Raw genomic sequence first — 27318 nt, 5'->3', positions numbered from 1 at the left:
TGCACAAAATTTCATACGAATAATCTGTAGTTTTCTGTGGGAATTATAAGGGCCCAAATTCACAGCAAAACCATGACCCAAAAAATTTTAACTCTCAATATCTTCTCAACTAATGGATCTGTACTCATGAAAACTATAGCATACTACTCAATAAAACAGAGTGTGTAAGAGCACAAAATTTCATATGAATAATCTGTTGTTTACTGTGGGAGTTATAAGGGCCCCATTTCACAGCAAAACCATGACCCAAAAAAATTTTAACCCTCAATATCTTCTCAACTAATGGATGTGTACTCAAGAAAACTATAGCATACTACTCAGTAAAACAGAATGTGTAAGAGCACAAAATTTCATATGAATAATCTGTTGTTTACTGTGGGAGTTATAAGGGCCCCATTTCACAGCAAAACCATGACCCAAAAAAATTTTAACCCTCAATATCTTCTCAACTAATGGATGTGTACTCAAGAAAACTATAGCATACTACTCAGTAAAACAGAGTGTGTAAGAGCACAAAATTTCATATGAATAATCTGTTGTTTACTGTGGGAGTTATAAGGGCCCCATTTCACAGCAAAACCATGACCCAAAAAAATTTCATCCCTCAATATCTTCTCAACTAATGGATCTGTACTCAAGAATACTATAGCATACTACTCAGTAAAACAGAGTGTGTAAGAGCACAGAATTTCATACGAATAATCTGTTGTTTACTGTGGGAGATATAAGGGCCCCATTTCACAGCAAAACCATGACCCAATAAAATTTTAACCCTCAATATCTTCTCAACTAATGGATGTGTACTCAAGAAAACTATAGCATACTACTCAGTAAAACAGAGTGTGTAAGAGCACAAAATTTCATATGAATAATCTGTTGTTTACTGTGTGAGTTATAAGGGCCCCATTTCACAGCAAAACCATGACCCAAAAAAATTTCATTCCTCAATAACTTCTCAACTAATGGATCTGTACTCAAGAATACTATAGCATACTACTCAGTAAAACAGAGTGTGTAAGAGCACAGAATTTCATGCCAATAATCTGTTGTTTACTGTGGGAGTTATAAGGGCCCCATTTCACAGCAAAGCCATGACCCAAAAAAATTTCAACTCTTAATATCTTCTCAACTAATAGAGCTGTACTCAAGAAAACTATAGCATACTACTCAGTAAAACAGAGTGTGTAAGAGCATAGAATTTCATGCGAATAATCTGTTGTTTACAGTGAATTATAAGGGCCCAATTTCACAGCAAAACTATGACCCAAAAAAATTTCAACTCTCAATACCTGCTCAACTAATGGATCTGTACTCAAGAAAACTATAACAAACTATACAGTAAAACAGAGTGTGTAAGAGCACAAAATTTCATACGATTAATCTGTTGTTTACTTTGGGAGTTATAAGGGACCCATTTCATAGCAAAACCATGACCCAAAAAAAATTCAACCCTCAATATCTTCTCAATTAATGGATCTGTACTCAAGAAAACTATAGCATACTACTCAGTAAAACAGAGTGTGTAAGAGCACAATTTTTCATACGAATAATCTGTTGTTTACTGTGGGAGTTATAAGGGCCCCATTTCACAACAAAACCATGACCCAAAAAAATTTTAACCCTCAATATCTTCTCAACTAATGGATGTGTACTCAAGAAAACTATAGCATACTACTCAGTAAAACAGAATGTGTAAGAGCACAAAATTTCATATGAATAATCTGTTGTTTACTGTGGGAGTTATAAGGGCCCCATTTCACAGCAAAACCATGACCCAAAAAAATTTTAACCCTCAATATCTTCTCAACTAATGGATGTGTACTCAAGAAAACTATAGCATACTACTCAGTAAAACAGAGTGTGTAAGAGCACAAAATTTCATATGAATAATCTGTTGTTTACTGTGTGAGTTATAAGGGCCCCATTTCACAGCAAAACCATGACCCAAAAAAATTTCATTCCTCAATAACTTCTCAACTAATGGATCTGTACTCAAGAATACTATAGCATACTACTCAGTAAAACAGAGTGTGTAAGAGCACAGAATTTCATGCGAATAATCTGTTGTTTACTGTGGGAGTTATAAGGGCCCCATTTCACAGCAAAGCCATGACCCAAAAAAATTTCAACTCTTAATATCTTCTCAACTAATAGAGCTGTACTCAAGAAAACTATAGCATACTACTCAGTAAAACAGAGTGTGTAAGAGCATAGAATTTCATGCGAATAATCTGTTGTTTACAGTGAATTATAAGGGCCCAATTTCACAGCAAAACTATGACCCAAAAAAATTTCAACTCTCAATACCTGCTCAACTAATGGATCTGTACTCAAGAAAACTATAACAAACTATACAGTAAAACAGAGTGTGTAAGAGCACAAAATTTCATACGATTAATCTGTTGTTTACTTTGGGAGTTATAAGGGACCCATTTCATAGCAAAACCATGACCCAAAAAAAATTCAACCCTCAATATCTTCTCAATTAATGGATCTGTACTCAAGAAAACTATAGCATACTACTCAGTAAAACAGAGTGTGTAAGAGCACAATTTTTCATACGAATAATCTGTTGTTTACTGTGGGAGTTATAAGGGCCCCATTTCACAACAAAACCATGACCCAAAAAAATTTCAACTCTCAATATTTTCTTATCTAATGGATCTGTATTCAAGAAAACTAAAGCATACTACTCAGTAAAACAGAGTGTGTAAGAGCACAAAATTTCATATGAATAATCTGTTGTTTACTGTGGGAGTTATAAGGGCCCCATTTCACAGCAAAACCATGACCCAAAAAAATTTCAACTCTCAATATCTTCTCAACTAATAGATCTGTACTCAAGAAAACTATAGCATACTACTCAGTAAAACATAGTGTGTAAGTGCACAAAATTTCATACGAATAATCTGTTGTTTTCTGTGGGAGTTATAAGGGCCCCATTTCACAGCAAAACCATGACCCAAAAAAATTTCAACTCTCAATATCTTCTCAACTAATAGATCTGTACTCAAGAAAACTATAGCATACTACTCAGTAAAACAGAGTGTGTAAGAGCACAAAATTTCATACGAATAATCTGTTGTTTTCTGTGGGAATTATAAGGGTCCAATTTCACAGGAAAACCATGACCCAAATAAATTTCAACTCTCAATATCTTCTTAACTAATGGATCTGTACTCAAGAAAACCATAGCATACTACTCAGTAAAACAGAGTGTGTAAGAGCACAGAATTTCATGCGAATAATCTGTTGTTTACAGTGTGAAATGGCCAGAACCGCCATTTTCCCTCTACTACTTCACCATTGTTTTGTATCATCACATTACAAATGGCAAGAACTGAAGGTTTGAATAAATGGTAACTGTGTTTGGATTTTTTTTTTCAAAAACTTACTTTTAAACCTTAATAAATGCATTTAAATAATTATACTGCATCATTTCTTCGTCGATGATTGGCCATTTCGCGCAAGTCCTCTCTGAAGAAAGCTTCCATAATTCGGCTAGCATAATAAAGTTCGTTAAGAAAATCTACAAGCACCCAGTGTCCAATTCAATCCGCACTGACCTGAATATTCTCAACCATAATCCATTTCTGGTACCTAAGGATTTTCCACATGTTTGACGGGATGCTTATCCTTAATGAGTAAAACTCAGAAACTTCTCGGACATATAACTCCAAAATTGTTTAATATCTCGCTCTACGACCATGGACGGAGTTCAGCTTCATTCTTTAGAAATTCTCAATTCCTAGAAATGAGTGTGTTTTTATTACTGATTCTACGTAATTCTTATTAAAAAATTAAACATAAAAATTGTCGACATTTTGTATTGTTAGATCTATTTTTTGAGAAATAGTTTCAAGACTTAAAGCTTTATTATTAAATACATAAATTAGATAATTTATAATATAAACCAAATGCAGTATTCAGTAGTTTAAATTGCTAGCATTGTTTCCGGCTAGGTATTGCCGCCCTAGCAGTACAATAAACATATTTTGCGAGTGGGCAGGTAGTGGAATTCACGTACATTGCGTGAGAGAAATATTGCATTACATATTATATTGCAAGTGCCATTGCCCTTGTTGCACATTCACCTTTGATTCACTTTAACATTATTAGACAATTGAAATTAACATCAATATTTTGGTATATATTAGTTAATTATATCAGAGAGAATATTTTGGAGAGTGTATTGTGGAAGATGACAATATTTCTTGACTCACCCAATTTTGTATTAATAATTATTTAGTCAGTATTATTGTTATTATTAGTTGCAGACCGAGTCTAGGACGAAAATTGAGTCCTGTGTACTGGCAAAATAAGATCAGCTACCCGAATAAAACGGACATCAACCTTAAAGCTAAAAACAGTCTATACTCCACCCTGTACTTCGACCAAATATAGGAACAAACCTTTACTCTCTCTACACAATCTGTTACACAAGATGGACATATTTTCCCTCAAACTCTTTGAAAAAAGATCCCGCATGAGCCTCCAATCTATGAAGTGTCTTCTTGAACCACCTCGTCCAGCAACAGTACCAACCATGTGCCAGCGAATGACCTCCCACATCTTCTCAGTAACAACTTCAACTGGGCTCAAATCGCTTCTTTTTTTTGGACTGTGGACAGAGTTCTTCAATTAGGTCTTCCGTGACTGGAAGCCTGACATGCAAATGGCAATCGACTCTTGTTCGTCTAGTTTATCCTCCATTATTATTTATTGATATTCATCCTTCTTTATTATTGAGAGTTCTTAAATCGATGTCTCTTTATTTTTAAATGGACACCTGTTACATATGAGCCGTTTATTTTGAAAGTGGGGCAAGTCCATTTTTGAAAAAAAAATGAAGATAATGGTAATTATAGATAAAACATAGAATGATCTTTTTATCTGTAAACAATTTAGAGTAAAAAAAAATCAGAATCCTAATATTTGGGAGATTGAAGTTTTAGCTCTTAACAATATTGTAAATATGTTTAATTTGAAAATGGTGCAAGTCCATCTTAGGTTGAAATTATTTAACCGTACAGCAAAATTTAACTCCGGTTGCTGTATGGTGAAGATGAAGAATCGTCGAAGCGACGACATCTCCCTAACCATCATCTTTGTTTTATTTCAGTTTTTATCAAATGAATAAATATTTATATTAATTTGAATAGTATTTTGTTTTTATTGTTAAAAAAAGACTGATACGACTGAAATAATAATATTATCCGTTTAAATCAACGATTACAATAATTCATTAATTTTGAAAGTGAGGCAAGTCCATTTAGTTATAATAAATCATTATTTTTCTTACACAGCACTATAAACACTATTGGATTATAAATTTACATATCTAACACCACAAAATTCAAAAAATATGTCTATTAATATTTACCAATATTTTTAAATTTATTAAAACGCAAAACCTTAAATATCTAGAAATAACAAAAAATGGACTTGCCCCAATTTCCAAATAAACGGCACATATGATGAGTCGTCTTGACTCACTATATTCCATCACTATAATGTAGGAATGAGTAGCAGACTTACGTTGATGACTTTTCTCTATAATTTTACCACAGTCTGTTGAGGAGATCTCTACGTCACGGGTACTTCAGTCGATGTCTAGGATTTCTTGGGATGTGAAGGAGAGTTTTGTTACCATATAAGAGGATTTGTGTGAAGTTAGTCCAGTGTGAAGGGTTAAACGGGTGCTGGTTTTTTTTTTGGACTGGAGTTTAAAGTAGAGGGTTGACCTTCACAGCTCAATAGTAGAAGTCCAGTTAGGTCAAATCAGTATGTCTGTTTTCTGTCTTTTTTTTTGGGTCTGGTATGAGGATTTCAGGTCAGTCTTATGTCAAATTACACTACTAAAAACTTAACCGTGTCAGCTGATGGGATAAAGGTAGTATTGTTAAAGGATAGCCCGTTTTTTCACGTGGCCCCCAGGGCATGAACCGCGACGTAAAGTGGAAGTAACATTAATGCTTTTCCTTCCTTGACTTTTCGTCCTTCTAAATTTTGTTTTACTTGGACTTCACATTAATTAACTAAAGACATAATCTGGTATTTCTTAAGTACGACTTACTGGTTAAATTTTTATGGCATTTTTTGTTCGCACTAATGGTTTCAAAATTTAAATGCTGTAAAAGAGAAGGCTGTATTTGTGTCCAAAACAGCTATTATTGCTTCATTTTCGGTTATTGATCAATAATATATCATTTTCATGAATAATTTACAATTATTGTAATAACCTTTTTTTAAAAAATTCATTAACTACGCCAGTCATACTAAACTAGGCTCATAAATTTGGTTGTCCCGTATCTGTTCAATGTAATATTAAAATTTATTGTACTGTTGAGAAGTGTATTAGTGTACGAAATACATTGGAATAATAGTCGTACATACGTATACCACATATATGTTCGATAAAGTAGTTTAGGTAGTCGGTATGGGAAGTGAACTTCGACTATATGCTGTTCTGCTATAACCCGGAGATTCCGAATATATATCCAAGAACTTTAGTAATGATTCACTTTCAGAATATATATTCTCGGTATGTGATTTCATCCAACCAAATAGAATTATACGCTTGGCATAATGAATGTAGTATGGAATATAAATGAATCCTAACAATGAACTTATGTATTGAACTGCATTCAATTCTCTTTTTATATATATAAATTTCATATACATTGAATGAAGTTGAAAATATTTTTCAATTAATATTTAGTTTGCGTATTTGAGAGCATTATTAAATTATTGATATTGTACCAACTTTGCATTCAATAGTAATGAAATAGGCACTTGAGATAATATTTAATTGCTTCTTAAAATTCAAAGATCTAGTGCAGACTGCCTATCCTTAAAGAACCGAATACCACTGAAAATTGAATTTTTTCCTACGGGGTACAGTAGTTGCCTTTTCAATGGCAGCCAGCTCCGTTTGAAAGACAGAAGTGTAATCGTCTTGGCCACATCTGAGGAACCTCAGTGGTTATTAGTGAACTCCCAGGCGTTATTACCGATTCGAGTTTAAGGCTGCCTTGAAGCTTCTTAAGGCTGGCCCACTGCCCAATGTCTGACAGTATTGTCTTTAACAAGAGAGTACTGTAATGAGACTGGCCGTACGTTGAAAAACAAATTCCTGATGCCTATGACTTCAGATGTTGGCGCTTATCAGTCAAAATACTAACTACTTTACTTAGTTTCTACCACAGTCTCGCCAAGTCGCTGCCATAAAAGTGAGTCAGGGTTTATTTTTTTCCTTTTAATCTGTTTGATTTTGAAGATGTGGGGGGATTTGGCAAACAGTCCCCCACAGAGTATGGAGGGGATTGGGCCTCTGCACTTGCCCTGGAGCACCTTCAGAGTTTTGTTAAACTCCTACTTCCTGAAATGGTCATATGGTCTGACCCATTCAGGTTGGTGCTCTCTGTTGATCGTTTAGATTATGCATGGGGCACCACGAACAGGCGATCTACTTCACTCCCCGTCAATCAAAATAATAACAGAAAATATTAAATAAATAAATAAATAAATGATTTAGCCAGGTCGCACTAGCCCCGTAGAATAATTCTCTAATAAAAAAAAAAAATGCCCCAAAATTTTGTCCCCCTAAACATAACCTGATCCTCAATATACTCCAAGATGGTTTCTTTTTATTGTTACGCACTTACACGCACAGTTGACCGCTGACAAACTTGTAAGTTCTCATTGCCTTCAGTTGATGTGTAGGATATTTAATTCTCTATCTATCCAAGCATCTATTAACACTGTTAAGTGTTCGCAGGGCTTCAGTTTTATTGAAGAATTTTAGTAACCAAACGTAAAATGAACAAAATTGAATGGTTTCTCTAATAGTAATCAAGGAAAATCTTTAAGAATGATTTCAATTGGTTCACTTATTTGAGTTGAATGAGCGTTCAACAAAAAGTTGATTGAACTGCCCTCTAAGACAGTTCAGAAGTGTCAAAGATGAAATCTGTTTTTTAATAGCATTTATTCCTTCAAAAAAGATAACATTTCTGTAAAGATATGGTATAAAAAAAAAATCTTCTTTAGATGTCAACTCGTTAAAAGAGTTCTTTTTCTTTCTCTTAACATTTTAAAGAAACATTTAAAGAACATTTTTTAGAAAATGATTTGTGAGTATTAATTATTAAGAAAACATCTTAGAAACTAGAGATTCTCTCGTTAGAAACAACACTGTACGTTACTAGTAAGGGGATTGAGCCCTAGGATGACACTGTGGATCTATACAAGTGTAATTAGACCCATGGTGTCGCACGGGGCGATTGCTTGGTGGGCGAAAACCTTGCAGGTGGGTAGAATCCGGGCGCTCAGTTGTATTCAAAGGCTAGCTTGCCTGAGTGTTACTGGCGCCATGAGGACTTCCCCTATTGCGGCCTTCCTGGGAGAGGAAAAACCAAGACCTATAAGCTTTACCCAAGAATCGCTCTCCAGAATGAAGAGTCTGATTAAACGGACAGGTCTGGAGGGCGAGCTCTAGAGAAGGGAAGCCATAATAGATCCAAAGGGGTCGCAGTGGCGTAGGCCTTAAAGGCCGCCCTATTAGAATCTTATCTTATCTTACTAGTAAGAAGCGATCAGCAGCTGGGATGTCCACGTTGGAATCCAGTGTACCACAGAGCTAAATATCTTCCCTACTAGTACTGTTACTACATAAGGAAGGAGTTACCTCAATGGTTAGCGTTCTAGAAAAAAATAAACATACGATATATCGTCGTTCGGTGCACTTGCCAAAAATACCAACGACGATATATCGTTGCGCCTCCGTTGGGGCCTTATTGTACTCATCACAAGAGGTCTGTGTTTCAAAATAACTTTATAAAATGTTAAAATGGTTCATAAACGGAGATCCCGGGTTCGAATTTAGCTGCTGGCCTTTAGATTACCATTGCATAACATCTTCAACAGACTGGAGACCTGGAGCTCCAGGCACCAATGTTCTCAGTTGTGGCGCGTCTGAAATTAAAAAAAAATAATACCTTTTTTTGGAGGGGAAGAAATTAATTTAAAAATATTAATTTCAATCCAAACAAAGTAATATAGGTCATGGCAATCGACAAAGTTTGTTACTCTTTGTTCAGTTCAATAGATTTTTTTTTTTTTTTACTTGAAACTCGTGCTAATATTACTTTTGCGGCGTTTTTGTTTCTGTGACTGTAGACATTTTTATATCAAATTTAATTTTGTTGGCACAATTTTGTTCATCACATATATATATGTTTAATACATACGGCCATGTGTAAGTTCTTGTTCACATAAGGTTCACACTTTGCCACAGGGTAAATAATTCCAGCCAGTAATTTCATTTCATTTTGTGTTACATATTCTTGTTCCTCCCTCACATAAAGCAAAAAAAGAGAAATAGAATTTGACTTTATTTGCTGTTTTATACGAATTTTACTGTCTCTTCCCTCTAGTTGCAATCACATACAATTTTCGGCATTAAGAGACCCAGCAGGGGACTCATCGGCTTTGAGGTCACCTGAATTATATTTAATAAAAAGTACTCTGAAGGAAAATACAACTTTTGTCACTTCTCCAAGTCAGAACAATGTACGGTTTTCTCACATTTTTGATTAACAATCATTACTAGCACTGAAAGAATTTCAAATTGGAAGGAAACCGGTAAACCGGAAACGAGACAACAGAAAGTCTGTGATTTGGTCTTATTTTTTGGTATCGTATAATAAACTCAGAATGCTGAGTTTGTATTAAAAAATTCACCTCAATACGAAGCGTTGCTACTGATTGGTAGCCAGTATAAATAAATACAAACATGTAATTTATATTAGCTTTTAGTGATAGTAAAAATATATTAAGGATTCAAATTAGCGAGGAATCGGTCCAAATAAAAACATCAACTCGTCTTTTTGCCTACGTTTCGACAAATATATAACTTTACATTTTTCTGTAACTCAACCAACCCGCATAGCTTCGCCCTGAAGAAGGCAATACATTTGTCGAAACGTTGGCAAAAAGAAGAGTTGTTGTTCTTATTTGAACCGATTCCTCGCTAATTTGAATCCTTAATATAAATACAAACAATTACTACCTGAAATAATAAGGTCCTCTCTCCTCTTTGCCGCAGATTGCGATGAAGAGGAGGATTTCAAACATATAATAATGATATGTCCACGTTATGTGGTAGAAAGGAAACGAATGTTTGACGACATATACAGGTATTTAGATGCACCATTTTGCTACGAAGACATAATATTCTCCACCAACATATATGTGCTTAAATCTATAGCAGTGCTAGTAATGAAATATGAATGTATTTAAAAGTTATAGCCGATTAGAATGAATGCAAGAAAATGATTAGAGAAGGATTACGTGATTTTAATTTCGGTTAAGCTATAAGGATGGCAGGAATATACAGTACTGATCCATCCATTAGTTGTAAGTTTGCAGGTAAATAGTTGTATGTAGTAGAGGGATGAATGTGTGAAGCGAATGTATTTATAAGTAAGAATGGAGAGTTAGTGATATTCTAGTGATAAGCACCTAGTCCAGGGGTCGGCAACCTATTTCAAGTAGAGAGCCATTTCTCCTTAAATAATTTTAGTAAATCTTACCAAGAGCCGCAAGGATGATAGTGTAAACAACTCTGTAGATCATTTGTATTCAAAAATTATAATTTGATATATTCAATTATTTGATGATATTCAATAATATTTAAATGTTTTATGTATTTATTTTCACATATTACAAAGTAAATAAACAAATAAATAATAACTAAACCTGTGTTTGAATGAAAATGGCGGCAGTCCTATATATTACGTACTTTATTTTAATATAATTCTATTCAATTTCAAACCAATCACATTTAAAATTCTTTTTGAAAAAATATCTTTATTTTAATAAATGAAATTTGCATTTGTTTCAATAAAATTGAAATATACAATTTATTTTGGACAGGCAGAAGAGCCACAAAATTTGGATGAAAGAGCCGCATGCCGCTCGCGAGCCGCGGGTTGCCGACCCCTGACCTAGACGATGCTGGCTGTAAGGCGGAAGCCGATGCCAAAAAAATAATAATAATAACAATGCAAGGTTGCACCGGATATTGTTAATTTGATATATTTGTACCTTAAAGCAGCAATAAATAGAAATTAATACACACTTTAGTAAATCAATGTTCAGTACTAGATAGTAGTTGATCAGTAAAAAATTACCAAGTAAAAGATAGGAGAGAAATAATTAAAGTAAATTACCTTATTTACTAAATGTAAGTTGAGATTTTTTGTAGCCGACCCCAGATCGGGGTTGAACTAAGTATATATTTTGAAATTACTAGGCTCTTCAGTTATTTAGGATTAAAACTAGCGAGAATTCGGTCAAAATATCGTAGAAAAACAGCCACTCCGACTTTACGCCAACGTTTCGACAAATTTATTATTGCCTTCCTCAGGGCCTGTATACTACAAATAAATAACACAAGCATTAGGTTATTGAAACACATAGGAATAACCATATAAAACATTTCATTAAACAGCTATTAGAAATGGCATCAATTAAAATTCGATTTTGGACTTGTTATGTGAGTTAGTTGTGAGTTAGTTGTGAGTTACAGAAAAAAAACTGAGAGCATAGAATTCACAAGGAGAGCAAAAACTGTAGTCAGCATATGTTTTCTTTTATTTAAGAGTATCGTGATTGTTAATTCACATTGTTGCTAGACAATGTAACTGGAGCGATTGATACACTTTGGATGATCAGAATAAAAAAGGTTGTAAGCTTTGAAGTAAGCTTTTGTGCGCAGGAGTCATTCAAAAGGCCAAAATAACAAGTAAACTTTGAATGCCACGGATTGCTGATAGATGTTGATATGTACGTATATACAGAAGGATTATAACTAAGCAGGGTCAGCTCGTTAGTATAATTAACAATATTAGCTTCGTGAGAGAGGTTAGCTTAACATTCTAGTGAGGGGTCAATGTCCAACAATAAGCCCTGGCCGCTCATTTACTAAACCCTCGCGCGCTCTCTCTTGGCGAACAATTGATTTGTATTAACGGTTACCACAACACTAACACCAAAATACTCTACAAAGCCGCTGGAACAAAACGACCATGAATATGGTGGCGGGACGCATATGGTCTGGGCCAGATGTCCCGTTCATACACTAATACTAGTGGGCACCGAGAACCAACTACAGCCGGCCTGTGTTTGTTTCTGCTGGTATGAATGGGATAAACCTCCCCGCGGTATCTAACATCGTTTCCTCGCAGCAGCAGCTCCAGTACCTGGGAGCTCCATACAATGCTCATCGTTTATAACAATGAATAAAGGTAGCATTAATGGGTGCCGCTTTGTCCATTATCGCTGGAACGCAACTTAGGGGCGTCTCTTCTAAATAAACATATCTTTCGTATTGTGTAATTTTATTTTTCTGTTCTGTAAATAATTATTATAACCTATTAACAGAGCAACCTTCCCCTCTCTGCTTAGAAGTAAGTACTTCTTTTACAATAAAAGAAAATGAACATAACTTTCATTTACTGCAATCATTTCTACTGTAATTGACAAACAAAATTCAAATCTTTGTTTACCCACAAGTTATATAAATGTGGTGGGATTACGAGAGCGATTTCTGTACTCTCCCTCATTAAAGAGGAAGTACTATGATCGCCTCAAATTTTTGATTAAGATTTTGACCCTGGAAATATCCGTTTAAAGATTCCCGGAGTCCAAAAAAGAGGGGTTTTTACACAAATTAACCTACTTATGTGCCTATGGATTGTGTGGTCAGATTAACATCAAAAACGGAAACGGAAATTTGATATCTTTTAAGTTACCAAAATTATAACTTAAACTGCCATAATTTTCTTTCCTTTTGAAAAAAATAAATAAACATTCTCCAATTTGGGAACCCGAGAATGCGGTTGTGTCTAAAAAACGTTTTACTTTTATTAAACTTTAGAACGTTACATTACAGATCAGTAGTTCTTTTCAAAAATGCGATATTTTACCTCCAATTTAAATGCATTATAATGAAATTAAGACTGATTTCCCAAATTAGGAAATCAAATAACCTACTAAATACTGTAACTGTAAAAATTATCAATTTCATTATGATTATATTTGTAAGCTTTGCTCGAAGCAATATAGTGTAATCAATTTTCTTCTAGAATGTCCGGTTTTTTTTCAGTCTACCGAGATAAATATTTTTGCAGTTTTATGGATGAAGCTGCCAATGTAACAGGTCAGGTAACACGAATTCTAACAGTGAACAAGCTAGAACAGCTAAAGTTCTTATATTGTGTAAGTAAACGAGTGGAGAACTTTCCCAGTGATAACACTCCAAAACATTGGGCTGTTAGTCACTTTCTTCACTTGAGAGGAGATCACGAGGGCACTGTCTTTTAAGATTTTTAGGTAGAGGATGGGTGATTAAAGGAATGTTAAGGTCTGTGTGTGTAGCCCCAGGTTGGAGACATAAAATGGAGCTTGTACAATAGTTCGAAGTATTTTAGATTGTAGCGATTGAATCCTTTGGAGTTTGGAGCGTTTGGTTGAACCCCACAGCTCTATTCCATAAGGCCAGATGGGTTTCACAATAGAAGTATTAAAACTCAACTTTAAGTTTAATCCAGATAAAAATTGTATAATTTGTAAATCAGACGGTGATAGTCTTGAGCATTTCTATCTGAACTGCCTCCCGCAGGAATCTTTAAGCGAAAAGTTTATCTCTAAATATTTCACCCATTCCGACAAATTTGAAAATTATTTGGTTGTAAGCTGTAGAGAGAAAATAAATAATATTTTTTTGTACACAATTAAGCACTCCAGCTAAGGCTAGAATAGTGGGTGAAAACGTGTGCTCTTTGCCAGCAGTGTTAATTTCAGGTATTCGAAAATTTATAGTTTATTTTATCAGAGTAGCAGTATCTAAGTACATAGGTTGGTCTCTATACTTATTAAGTACAGCACATTACGAGGCTCTTGGAAGAACACACACCAAGTTTCAGCCAGATCGGTCTATTTCTTTGTGTTTAGCATTCGTTTGAATCGAGGAAGTCGAGTGATTTTCAAAAAATGGACGAAAAAGAATTTCGTGTGTTGATTAAACACTACTTTATGAAAGGCAAAACGCCTCAGGAGACTAAAGAGAAGCTTGATAAACATTATGGTGACTCTGCACCTTCGATTAGAACAGTTTATAAGTGGTTTCAAAATTTTCGGAGTGGCCATATGGGCACAAGTGACGCTGAACGTTCTGGACGCCCTGTTGAGGTTACTACTCCCAGAAATCATTGATAAAATCCATGATATGGTGATGGTTGACAGAAGAGTGAAGGTGCGTGAGATTGCTAGTGCTGTGGGCATCTCGAATGAACGGGTACATAATATTTTGCATCAACATTTGGACATGACAAAGCTATCCGCAAGATGGGTGCCGCGATTGCTCACGCTTGACCAAAAACGAAATCGTGTGAAGTGTTGCAAGAACGGTTTGCAGCTGTTCCAGAAGAATCCGCAGGACTTTAAGCGTCGTTTCGTCACTGTGGATGAAACATGGATATATCACTACACTCCTGAGACCAAAGAACAATCTAAACAATGGGTTACCAAGGGGGAATCTGCGCCAAAAAAGGCGAAGACCGTTCCTTCGGCCGGAAAGATTAAAGAACAAATTAGAGCAGCGTTGGACGAAGTGTATAAGCCTAAAAGGAGACTATGTTGAAAAATAAAAAAGGTTTACCCCAAAAAATTAAGTAGTTTTTATTTTTGCACGGACTTTTCAAACGACCCTCGTAAGTATCTGTTCTTATTTATCATTATTCTACATATATTTTAATTATTTTCAAGTAATTCAGGATGTATTGGTTTTAATTTAAGATTAATTAATTTTTGTAAAAAGTTGTGCATGTGCAGGACAGTCTCCTTGCCACAAGATGTATTTTTCTTTAGGCAAATAAATATATTATGATTATTATTATTAAAATAGAAGTATAAATCAGTATTTTGTTGTCCAGAGAGAGTTTTGATCTATCGTCTAAGAGTCTTTTAAGTAGTCGATAGCGTCTGTTTAGTTCTGTTCTTTTAAGTCTAGTATATAAGGATTCCAAGAAAGTATTCGGTCTAAGTAAAGCCCAAGGTGTTTAAATAATTCAAGATTCCTCAGAAACAATATTAACTGGAATGGTCAATGAATCTTTTAAAATAAATTTGCAAATACGATTATGGTATTTATCTGAAGACAGTTGCCATTGTGGCATCTATCCACTATATGAAAATGGATCTTCTATTTTTGCATCCTACCGACATATTTGCTGACACATTTAGTCTGACCAAAACAAAACTTTGGGCCCATTAAGCTTTTTAATTGCTTAATTACGCTTAACAGAAATTTTACTGTTCGATAAATCCTGAAAATAGGAGCAAAAAGGATTTAGGCGCTTAGTTTGAAAAGAACTTTTCTACCATTCTAGATGGGACAAAATGGGGCATGATATGTACGGATTATAAAGTATTGAGAAAGAAATTTAGATTTATCAGCTGGAACTAGAATAACAGATCAAGCCGGCTTAGAGCGAGGAGAAGTTTAGGCAAATCTGGCGTAAATAATCACTTCTTCCCAAGTTCGCCGCAACTTACTTCCTGTTCAGCCTTCCATGGATTAACAGACAAATTTTGTTCCAATACTGAAATCTTATCGCCTCACTTAATAATTAGTAATCGTCGCTAATTAAGCGTAAGCCTCGTTTAACCAATTAACCATTTTATTTTTCGGGCCCCCATCGAATAAATTTTTTCACAGATTCTCGCTCCTCAAATCTTCTCCTTCATAAGTTCACTTGCTTGAATTCAATTGACTCCTTAACAAAAACTTACAGTTTAAAATGTTAAGTATAAGGGTTGATTTAACACTAAAAGGTACACAAATCAGCTAGTACCCAAAATTTCATTTATACTACCGCTCGTAATTTCAGCCATATATTCAGCCGCATGTGTTAATTAGAAATATTATAATAATTGATATCATTTACTGTATTAACTTTTCATTTATATTTAGAATTTATTAGATGTCACAGACATCTTATGCTGGGCTATTTCATTCGTAATAATTTTTTGTTTAAATTATGATAAAATGTACAGCACATCTTCGTAATAAATAGGCACTTTATTTTAACTCTATTCCAAATAATGCTTCAGATTGATCTCTATGATGCCCTTTATTTTGGAGTAATCACATAAACATGCACATTAAAATAGAAAAAGTCAATATTAGTGTTGGTTACTGTTGACATATAATCACGGGGCTAAAACAAAATTTGAATCTTCAATTCGTCTTACAGAAATATTCGAGAGCACAAATTACACACAGTTAATATAAAATAGATTATTCAACAATAATTATTCACCTCTCAATAGTAATTTACTGAAGTCCCTTTGATTGAGAACTTGTAGTGAAATACTTTAATAATTAGCTGCCCTAAAAATATGCATATTTTTATCTACTTTATATAACATTGAGGGAAGAACACCTAGTAGATTCAGAATGTAGTTGAAGAAAACTATATTATTTAATATATAGCGAGATTAATTATTACGTATTATTATTAACTCTTGACTACTAGATGTAACAATCAATTTAATCGGAGAATGAACTTAAACCGACGAATCCTATATGAAAAAATCATAAATAATAAGTTTTTTGTATATCCTGTTATTTATAGTTTGATTATTATAGATTAATAGATATTACAATCAATGTTAAATGGTGTGGTACTTGAATAAATCTTTTGTAGATGAAAATAGCCAGCATAAGGGTCTGTGACATCTAATAAATTCTAAAAAAATATTAATGAAAAGATAATGCAGTAAAATTACTTAAATGATATCAATTTTTGATTAAAAGGTAACTTTTAAACAAAATTTGATATTATTTTTGTAATATCTAAATTCATTATAACTGCGTAATACCAATTGGAGATGTAGTTCTTCTTTTTTGGAAGTCATGGCACTTCTTTGGGTCTCAGCCTCAAAAAAATCGTAAATGTTCTCACCAGATATTTTTATTTTAATCTTCAATTCTTCTTCTTCTTCTTCTTGGTTAGCACTATATCCCTTGAAGTGCCTTAGTCTCCGCATCCTCTTTCCGAGTAAATGATCAAAATTACTTAATAGTAATGTTAAACTTTTTGTTGCTTCCAAAACTTTCAATTAACTTAAGCTGTATATACTTACTTAATAGTTTAATGTGGCCTATTTACAGCCGATCATTCTCACCCATGCCTAAAGTTCAGGATGAAAATGGCGAATAGTTGGCAAGGATGCAATACTATGACATTTGGCTAGTTATCCAGCTTTTTTTTTTTTTTAACAAGCACCAAGAATTTTGAGCAATTGAAAGGATTAATTTAGAATTCAAATAAAATGTGAAGTTGGTCTGTAGTAGATCTCTCAAATGTTTGAATCTGCATTGGTAACAATATCTATAATCCATAAATTACAAACTAACTCTGTACCTCTCTTCATATCGGCTATCTCAAATCCTGATACATAAAATTCCAATCTAATATCTTGTCATTTTATCCATGTTGGTTCCAGCGAAATAATAACGATAGGTGCCCTCTACAGTAAAAAAAAAAATCTTAATATTGTGTAGCATGAAGGGTATATCATTTCATCCACCTGAACAATACTTGATATCGATTTACTCCTGTACCTTGCTCTCTCCTTGGGGGCGGCACTGTTACCGCACTGGTAGGTTCGCATACCGATGGCATATTAAATCCCCAGATTGCCACTTTAATGTAAATCTCATTAAGTTCTCACGCTATATGTTCTCCAAAATTATGATTTGAAGTAGTTCATTTCCCAGGTGTTACATCGCACACAGGATCTTAATATTGTAATAATAATAACAATAATAAGCAGAAGAAGAAGTAATGATGGTAATAAAAATAAAATGAAATTGCGTTTTTATAAATTAGATATTATACGGATATTTAAACTTTTTAAAAGGTTCTTATACTTATTAGTAATACTTTTAGCTACTGATGAATTTATTTTTTCACTTTAAATGCTATACATATACTGCAATGCCACAAAAAAAGATCTGTTGAGGCCAAATATGCAGCACCGTATAAGATGTTTTGTGATATTGGGTTCAATTCCTGGTCTAGGCCTTCGATTTTAGTTAATATTTATTATAAGAAGTTTTAGTAAATAGAGTTTGCTTGTCGCCTCTGTCCACGACACTTAATTTGGTCGATGGGGGTAAAATCTGCCTGAAGATGTTGGCAATACCTTAACTTTACTTCAATTTCAGTAGAATTTTGCAGCCTCAATTGATGAAAACATTCAGAGATGTTCTCCAGAAGAGGTGGGGAGTTGGCGATTAAGGATTAAGGATGCTAATTCGTTCTCTCCCCTCGAAGAAATAGCTGATGAGGCTCCCTCAGGTTAATGGAACTGGAAGGAAGTTCTTGGGAATGTAGAGTAGACAAAAGATTTTGCACTCTCTAATTCAGGACTACTTTCGCTTTCAACGTTTCTCCAGATTTCTCTCAAAATTATTGTATTTCTCTCTCTAAAGTTAGATGTTGAAAGCTTTACAGTTGCTGTCACTTAAAGAATGCCCTCTTAGAAATTCACAGCCACTCCTTAAACTAAGATTCATCTCCAGTTGCCGGCAGGCCGTTAGGGAGGTGATCCATTAACGAGACTAGCCTTATTTACCTGACCAGATCAAATGCTCTTCTTCTAGTTCATTGTAGGTCACCGTTAATGGACTGTTGGCCAGTGTTCGATTGATTCCCCAAGAGACGCTTCACTTTAGTCTGTAAGTTCAGGAGCCAGCATACTAGCATAAGAAGGCTAAAATTCTATAAGCTATTCCTTACAACCTCTTCGTAAATTCTACAGTCACAAAATTAAACTGGGCTGTAGTCAGTTGTATCTCACCCAACATTCAGATCATCTAGCTTCATGAGTAAATTTAGTAAAGTTTTATTCTTTCTGCAGAGAATATTAATAGTAAATTTTAAGAATTTATTTGGAGGTAACTAACTTTCATATAGCAATAGAAAGAGAATAAATGTTTTTGTGTCTACCAGAGGAAATGACTCTCTATAGTTTTATATGTTGGGATGGGCTTGTGTAAGAGTTGAATGAGTATGTATGGGCTCCTCTAATAGTAACCGACACAAAAGAATACAGTTATTACGGTGAAGAAGTAAGGTTACACAAATATACTCATCTAGAGAAGGTGATTCAAGTCTCTTACTTTGTGTACATTTCTATGTTGTAGGATTGTGTGTTGGTAAGTGTTAAAATACAATACCATGGTCTGGAAGGAACCATTAAGGTCTTGATGTGGGTATTTTCACCAGCCATCCCAGCCCTGTGTGGCCTAGTCCATGTTTTCGGAGCCCTACTCTTACTCGCTATTACCCTTTAGTTTTCTACGGAGCATTACGTACCACCCTGTAACCAGACGAAAGAGGAGCCCCGTTGTATCCCATTGTTGTAACTATTGTATGCCTTGTGTAAATCTATCGTTTATACCAAGGCCAACTCCACACAATCTCTCCATTTTAGAACGTTAGCCTTTCTCAAGTTTTCTCTTTTGCCCTTTCTTTTTATTACTTGCATCCCCTCTCATCCAGGAACTGACTCAAAATTTTTTTGGTAATAAGAGAACCGTACATTATTTCTTAGTTGTTTCTTTACCTTATCTTGTAAAAATGTTTTTTAGATAATATGTGATTGGACAGGAGTGTGAACCTTGTTTTAAATTCTCAACTTGAGAAAAATATAAGCATTTTCGACAACTTCTTTATTGCTCCCTCGTCGCTCAACTAATGGACAGGAGCAACGATTTCTGGACCGAATCGTTATTGGCGAAGAAAACTGGTGCCTGTACATTAATATGAAGCAGGGCAAAGAATGGCTTAGGCCCGGTGAAACAAGCGACACCGCGCGTGAAATAAGATCTTCATCGGCGTAAAACGATGTTGTGCGTTTGGTGGGACTGGGAAGGAATTATCCATTACGAATTGCTCGAACGGAACCGTAACGGTCAACGTGGAACTCTTATGTTCAACTGATGGAACGACTCAATACGGCTAATCAAGAGTAAAGATCTAATCGGCAGCATGGAGTTCTTTTGCTACACGACAACACCCGCCCTCATATCGTTAGTACGTGTACTAGCGTATGTCCAAGGAAGCCATTCTTAGGTTGGGAGCTGCTGCTGCCACACCTGCCGTACTCTCACGATTTGGTAATAACGGATTTCCACCTTCTTTCAATCTCTTTCAAATGCTATGCGCACAATTTCGGTTCAATACTGATGCAGAATTGAGCACTTGGTTGGATAACAATTTTTCGAGTCAAAACCGGCTGATTTCTAACAACAAATTTCTTGTTGATCGTTGGGAAGAAGTTGTAAACAACACGGGAGAATGCATTATTGATTAGTTGTTAATTTTTATAGAAAAATAAACTTTTCACAAAAAAACGGCGGGAACTTACTAGTTGCCAAGTATTATGCATACTATATGCGGGATTCGAACTGGGGATTTCCCACTTACGCTTCTTAACCACTAGACCAACACCCACCCAGTTCAATCATGTTAAAATATGATTGTAGTCCAACAGCAGTATCCTCTCCTCCAACGCTTCTCGTTGATAGCCAATCCAGTAGCTCTTTAAAAACGTTTTTTATTCGAGTCCGAAAGTGAGCAATCAAATAATAGGAAACTGATTAGAAAAATTTAATCGCGGCCTTCGAAGATTACATTTCTTCCCATTATCCGGGCTCATATTGTTTATTTACAGATGGGTCCAAAATCAATAATAAAGTCGGAAGTGCTGTGTATGATCCGGTTCGGAACTATTTTACGATAATTAAATTAGAAGATGAGGCGTCCATCTATACAGCGGAGCTAATTGCTATTTCAACGGCTTTAAAATATATTTATTCGTTGTCGGAGAAAAAATATACCATTATTAGTGACAGCCAGAGTGAGTTGTGTAAATTATCACATATACACAACCAGTCTACAGGAATGAATCACATTATCGCAGAGATTGTAGAAATTATTGCCATTTTTAAAGAGAAGGGAGTCTGCATTAATTTTTTGTGGGTAAGGGGTCATTGTGGTATAAAAGAGAATGAAATTGTTGATACACTTGCAAAGGAAGCCACCAATAGTGGGGAAATGGCTAATTATAAGTTACCACACACCGATATCAAGGGTATAATTGCAAAAGCAGCACTACAAAAATGGCAGACAGATTACAATAATGGTGATAAAGGTAGATTCTATAAAACTATGGCAGATCAGTTACCTAGACAACCATGGTTTAAGGGAACTGTCACTAATAAATGGGTAGTTACGACAATAAGCAGGCTGAGAGCGAACCACGCGGTGTGCGGATCGTATCTACACAGGATCAACAAAAGGTCCTCTCCTCTTTGCGTAGATTGCAATGAGGAGGAGGATTTCAAACATATAATAATGATATGTCCACGTTATGTGGTTAGAAAGGAAACGAATGTTTGACGATATATACAGGTATTTAGATGCACCATTTCGCTACGAAGACATTATATTCTCCACTAACATTTATATGCTTAAGTCGATAGCAGAGCTAGCAATGAAATATGAATGTATTTAAAAGCTATAGCCGAATTAGAATGAATGGAAGAAAATGCTTAGAGAAGGATTACGTGATTTTAATTTTGGTTAAGCTATAAGGATGGCAGGAGCACAGAGTGCTGCTCCATCCATTAGCAGTAGTTTATGTAAATAGTTGTATTTAGTAGAGGGATGAATGTGTGAAGCGAATGTATTTATAAGTAAGAATGGAGAGTTAGTGATATTCTAGTGATAAGCACCTAGACGATGCTGGCTGTATGGCGGAAGCCAATGACAAAAAAAAAAAAGAAAAGAAAAAATCTAGGCCAGAAATTTTTCCGACTTATGTTATTCACGTGAAATTCTCAAAATAAAATGAAAAATTTGTGAAAATACAATTTCTAAGAGTTGACGTAACCGCTGTATTTTCTTTTTTCTATTTAGAAAATAATGAGTAAGCTCCACACTTGTATTTGTGAGAATTTTTACAGTTTTAAACCTCAAACTTATACGGAAACAAAATTAGAATTTGTGTACCTGGTTGTTTTTGTTGAGCAAAACTAAGATGTCTACTCTGGTAGTAAGTTCTCAGACCTGTAACGCTGAATGTGCACACTTCTGAATATGATCAACTTAATGAGACTCAAGTTTCTTGTTCACGAATTTACACCTCACTAATGTACCAGTCGTTATAGTTTGAACTAACTTTGGGACTCTGACGAAAATTGCTTGCAAGATATATCTTTGAAACTTTTATTGCTTCGTTTACGCTAAAGCTAAATAGTTCCGTTCCAAGCTATCCTTCCATCAAAATCTACTTATCCAAGCTTTCCGTTTTTCTTAAATATAATTATTCTAAGCCAACTGTCATACTCAGTCTTAGATTTGCTTAAAATTAGCCCCCAAAAAGTACATTTAACCAGATTTCTACCTCACCATAGTCGCAAAATGGCCCTCAACTAGAGAAGCAATTTTTTAGTGTAATATATGTAAGACGTGACCTAGGGCAGAAATGAAAATGTAATTCATCCATCTTGCCGGCAAAACATTAGTTAACAATCTGTAATTTCCGCTATGTATCCGGAAGTGTTTATTCTGATCTTAACCTCTGAATCCATTAGTAGCAACAACACCCCATATCTTCTTGCATCGTTTTCGATGTGTTCTCGGCCTTTCTCCTGTTGCTAGCTAGTCTAGGAACACAATTCATGTGATTACAAATTGTAATGCATCAGTTGGCATGTGTTTTTTTACAAGACTTAAGTGTCTGGTGACTCCGGCCCCCTAGATCAGGATTTGGCTAACTACTTTAATCTCATAATTCTTGTTAATTTACCAAATGATTTCTGAAGTTTATGCGCTATTGGATATACATTTTTTTTTCTAGAAAATTTGCTTTTGGAATTTCTGACATTTACCACCTTCTATTTGCACTGTGACCTTTAGATCTACACAGAAGATCTATCTTTGTCCCCATGCAGAAGAAACCACTGGTGATGGAACAACTTCTAGGGATGTTCCGGCAGCAAGGGATAACAACTACTTTATAGCCCTCCCTAATTATTCTTTTAGTAAAAAGCCCTGCATTAGGTAAAGGGTTCATTTCTTCTAATCTACCCATTTTACATCTAACCCTACTCAGCTTAGCTGGAAGCCACGCCATCTCAACGCTTCTCGGATGTTCTAAGGATGACTTTCCTAGTTCAAAAGAGAACTGAACTGTCCAGATAAGTTATAGAAACTAGTCAGATATAATCTGCTTAGTGCAACCCCTCCTCGCAAACAAAACCCATCCTAGATGTCCAAGATTGGTCCTAAATTAAAGGTTATGTGTTTAAATAAGGATAAATACTCGTAGTAACCTTGGTAATGCCTAGGTTCTAGCAAATTCCCACAATACAAAAAGAATTCCGTGATTCTTGACCTGTTATCCGAAAATAGAAGGTTCTTTAAAAATATGTCCAGTCTACGGTTTAACCACAACTTTTGTCCTTCCGTTTCTTTTAGGAATCCAATCTGCTCATATCCTTCTGGAGTAATCCTTGTCACCAATCTCCAAGTTTATAGAGATAAATTTGTGGAATACTGTGGAAAAAACAAAACTTATACTTCTGCTAATCTCGAACCATTCTCTGAAAACTTTCATATGCAGTTTAATTGGCCATTTCCAATGTTTATTTCCTATAAGTAGCTAAAATAAAGATCCTTATTTTTACTCTTGGTTAATCTACAAGACGGATAGCAAATAATAGCGCCTCTAACTCAATTCTTGATAATGATATTCTTATCATCTGTCGTTCAGGAGAATCAATGCTTCTAGCAACGAACTTATGTCTATTTAAAGAGGATATTTATCTTAAAATACTCTGTTATATCTGGATCAGAACGAAGATTGCGGCAGACATTTTAAACTTGAAACCGTACCATCTGGGTTCGAGTTTTAATTTATCAAGTTATAGTAGTTACTATCTAGCTCTCCATCTTCTAAATGTATCTTCAGATTCTTTTTTCCCCTCCTTTGTTTGAAAGCTAAAAATGTGAACAGTTAGAAATCTGGGCCCTTTCTTCTGCCAAATAACAACAACATTAAGCACCCTTCTGAAGTGTCGTGGAACTAGGGGACTTTAGAGATAACGGCTTCAATTCTTCTTTCTAAACTTTCACCAGCTGTTGGATTTAGTTTGGATGTTAGTTCTGTTTCAGATTGAAACTTGAGCACATTTTTTTTTAGCTTTATTATCCCAAGTTTAAACTATAACGTCAGATAGTATCAGTTATTTATTGTCTGTTAATGAAAATTTATGTCTGGTATTAGACAATGTCATGGACATATACAGTACAACCTCGATTAACCGGGCTGACCTCCGGCTATACCCACCCCGGAAAACTGAAATACCGGTTAAACCGAATACACAGTATTACATAGTACATTTGTACCTATGAATGTACATATGTATATAAGTGTGTATGTATTATACGGGTGTAGACTCATCAGTAAGACGCCTTTGTGAAAATATGTAAATTAAAAAGCCGATTGTAAGTTCTTTTGTAAGACCGTGGTAAATCCCAAGAAATTCAGTACTAATTGCACCATATTTTGGGTTTTTACATACGAGGGTCGTTTGAAAAGTCCGTGCAAAGTCAGAGAGATAGCACCACTGGCGCGTATCGATGTTATGTTTAGTTAGTAGCATCTCTTGGAAGAACACACACCAAGTTTCAGCCAGATCGATCTATTTCTTTGTGTTTGGCATTCGTTTGAATCGAGGAAGTCGAGTGATTTTCAAAAAATGGACGAAAAAGAATTTCGTGTGTTGATTAAACACTACTTTATGAAAGGCAAAACGCCTCAGGAGACTAAAGAGAAGCTTGATAAACATTATGGTGACTCTGCACCTTCGATTAGAACAGTTTATAAGTGGTTTCAAAATTTTCGGAGTGGCCATATGGGCACAAGTGACGCTGAACGTTCTGGACGTCCTGTTGAGGTTACTACTCCAGAAATCATTGATAAAATCCATGATATGGTGATGGATGACAGAAGAGTGAAGGTGCGTGAGATTGCTAGTGCTGTAGGCATCTCGAATGAACGGGTACATAATATTTTGCATCAACATTTGGACATGACAAAGCTATCCGCAAGATGGGTGCCGCGATTGCTCACGCTTGACCAAAAACGAAATCGTGTGAAGTGTTGCAAGGTCGGTTTGCAGCTGTTCCAGAAGAATCCGCAGGACTTTAAGCGTCGTTTCGTCACTGTGGATGAAACATGGATACATCACTACACTCTTGAGACCAAAGAACAATCTAAACAATGGGTTACCAAGGGGAAATCTGCGCCAAAAAAGGCGAAGACCGTTCCTTCGGCCGGAAAGATTATGGCGACTGTCTTTTGGGATTCGCAAGGAATAATCCTCATCGACTATCTGGAAAAGGGTAAAACTATTACAGGTGCATATTATTCATCGTTATTGGACCGTTTGAAAACCGAGCTGCAAGAAAAACGCCCACGATTGGCCCACAAAAAAGTCCTTTTCCATCACGACAACGCACCAGCTCACACCTCAGCAGTTGTGGTCGCAAAATTAATGGAATAGGGTTCCAACTCGTTTCACATTACTCCTATTCTCCAGACTTGGCTCCCTCGGACTACTATTTCTTCCCCAATATAAAGAAATGGCTGGCGGGAAAAAGATTTTATTCAAACGAGGAGGTGATTGCAGAAACGAATGGCTATTTTTCATACTTGGACAAATCCTATTATTCGGAAGGGATCAACAAACTAGAGCAGCGTTGGACGAAGTGTATAAGCCTAAAAGGAGACTATGTTGAAAAATAAAAAAGGTTTACCCCAAAAAATTAAGTAGTTTTTATTTTTGCACGGACGTTTCAAACGACCCTCGTACATACATAATGACCCTTCAAGAAAATCAGGTATAAAAGAGTTGCTGCCACACCTACAATTATGTTACATCGGAAGACAAAAAATTTTCCTGTCGCCACCGGAAATTAACTTTTGTTTCGGCGCCGGTCCAGGTGTTCTTATGATGCACTCAACATGATCCCGGTTAATCCGAATCCCGGTTAACCGTGGGAAATATTGGTAGTCTAGTAAAATAAAAATTCAAGTCTATTATTGTGCAATTAGAATACAAATTTGGAGTCGTTTTGGGGAAAATCCCCCTCCCAAACTGGAAAACTTGTTCAGCAAAGTGTTACATCCTGCTCATTTTGTCCAAAAGTTGATTCCCAAAATAATATTTATAGCTCCTTAAACTGTCCAATGATGGGCAGCTATACGAAATATCAAATTTTGTTGTAGCTTAATATCGCATATAAATACACAATTTAAATTCTATTGCATATCACTTTATGAAACAGAAATATTAATACCAACGTTTAAATATGCCGTTCATTGTACAAATCGATTAACTCCGCTTTCTTGAAATATCTTAAATTTAAATGCCAAAGTGGTTCAGTCTTCATAGCTTTTTATATTTATAATAAATTTCCCCAAATAATAAATATTAACACCATTAAACGGACAAAATTGTTTTGGCTATTAAATAATAAATAATTTATTTCAGAAGCCATTTTGATTAACCTTCGTGCTGTAATATAAATCGTTGCAATAATTCTGTTCAAATTCAGTAGCAAGCGCTGAATGATAGCGGTAAATTTATTTGAATTTATATTATAAAGAGAATTTTAAAAAGAGAGTACATTATTTCATCGCATTTCTCCATTTTTTTCTGTTTTATGGAGTTAGTCGTGCTGTGCAATGAACGGCTCAATTAAAGGCCAAAAAATAGGCTCAATAAACATAGATGTGATTAGAAAAATATTTGGAGCAAAAATTTGTCTTCAAATAAGTCTTCAAAGATTAAAGTGGAATTTTATGTTAGTAATTTCGGCCAAAAAATCATTAATATAATTATAATTGAATACATGTAGAAATATTATCTTTAAAATGGCACTCGTTATGAATTTAATTTCTCAGCATGAAAGTTTTCTTTCACTAAAAGCTATCTTGAGTCCCAATAAAACGAACTCACAGTGGCCTGATTAGATGCTTTATGACTAAAGTTTATAGTTTCAAGAAACTTTTACCGCTAAACTTTATCGATTAAATCCAATTGAGTTCAAGTGGTGAAATTAGTTAAAACTGTTAGATTGACTCTCTCAATAAAAAATTATTATT

General features: G+C 35.1%; 1 protein-coding gene across 3 annotated transcripts in view; it reads left to right on the top strand.

The window, feature by feature from the left end:
* The window catches only part of LOC141455082 (protein YIPF5-like), a 407881-nt gene that overhangs the window by 294447 nt on the left and 86116 nt on the right, over positions 1-27318 (top strand). Inside the window, exon 5 of one of the 3 annotated variants that reach the window (XM_074129939.1) lies at positions 10939-11028. The exons of the other annotated variants lie outside the window; for them this stretch is intronic. Coding sequence (XP_073986040.1) covers positions 10939-11013 — 75 coding nt within the window. The 3' untranslated portion in view covers positions 11014-11028. Of the gene's footprint in view, positions 1-10938; positions 11029-27318 lie in introns of those variants that run through there. 3 annotated transcript variants of the gene reach the window in all.

This window comes from Rhodnius prolixus, unplaced genomic scaffold (assembly GCF_049639745.1).
Source record: "Rhodnius prolixus isolate KJV_2025 unplaced genomic scaffold, Rpr scaffold_21, whole genome shotgun sequence".
NCBI classification, from domain to species: domain Eukaryota; kingdom Metazoa; phylum Arthropoda; class Insecta; order Hemiptera; family Reduviidae; genus Rhodnius; species Rhodnius prolixus.
Note: the sequence above shows the minus strand (reverse complement) of the source record. Positions and strands in the feature narration are given on the sequence as shown.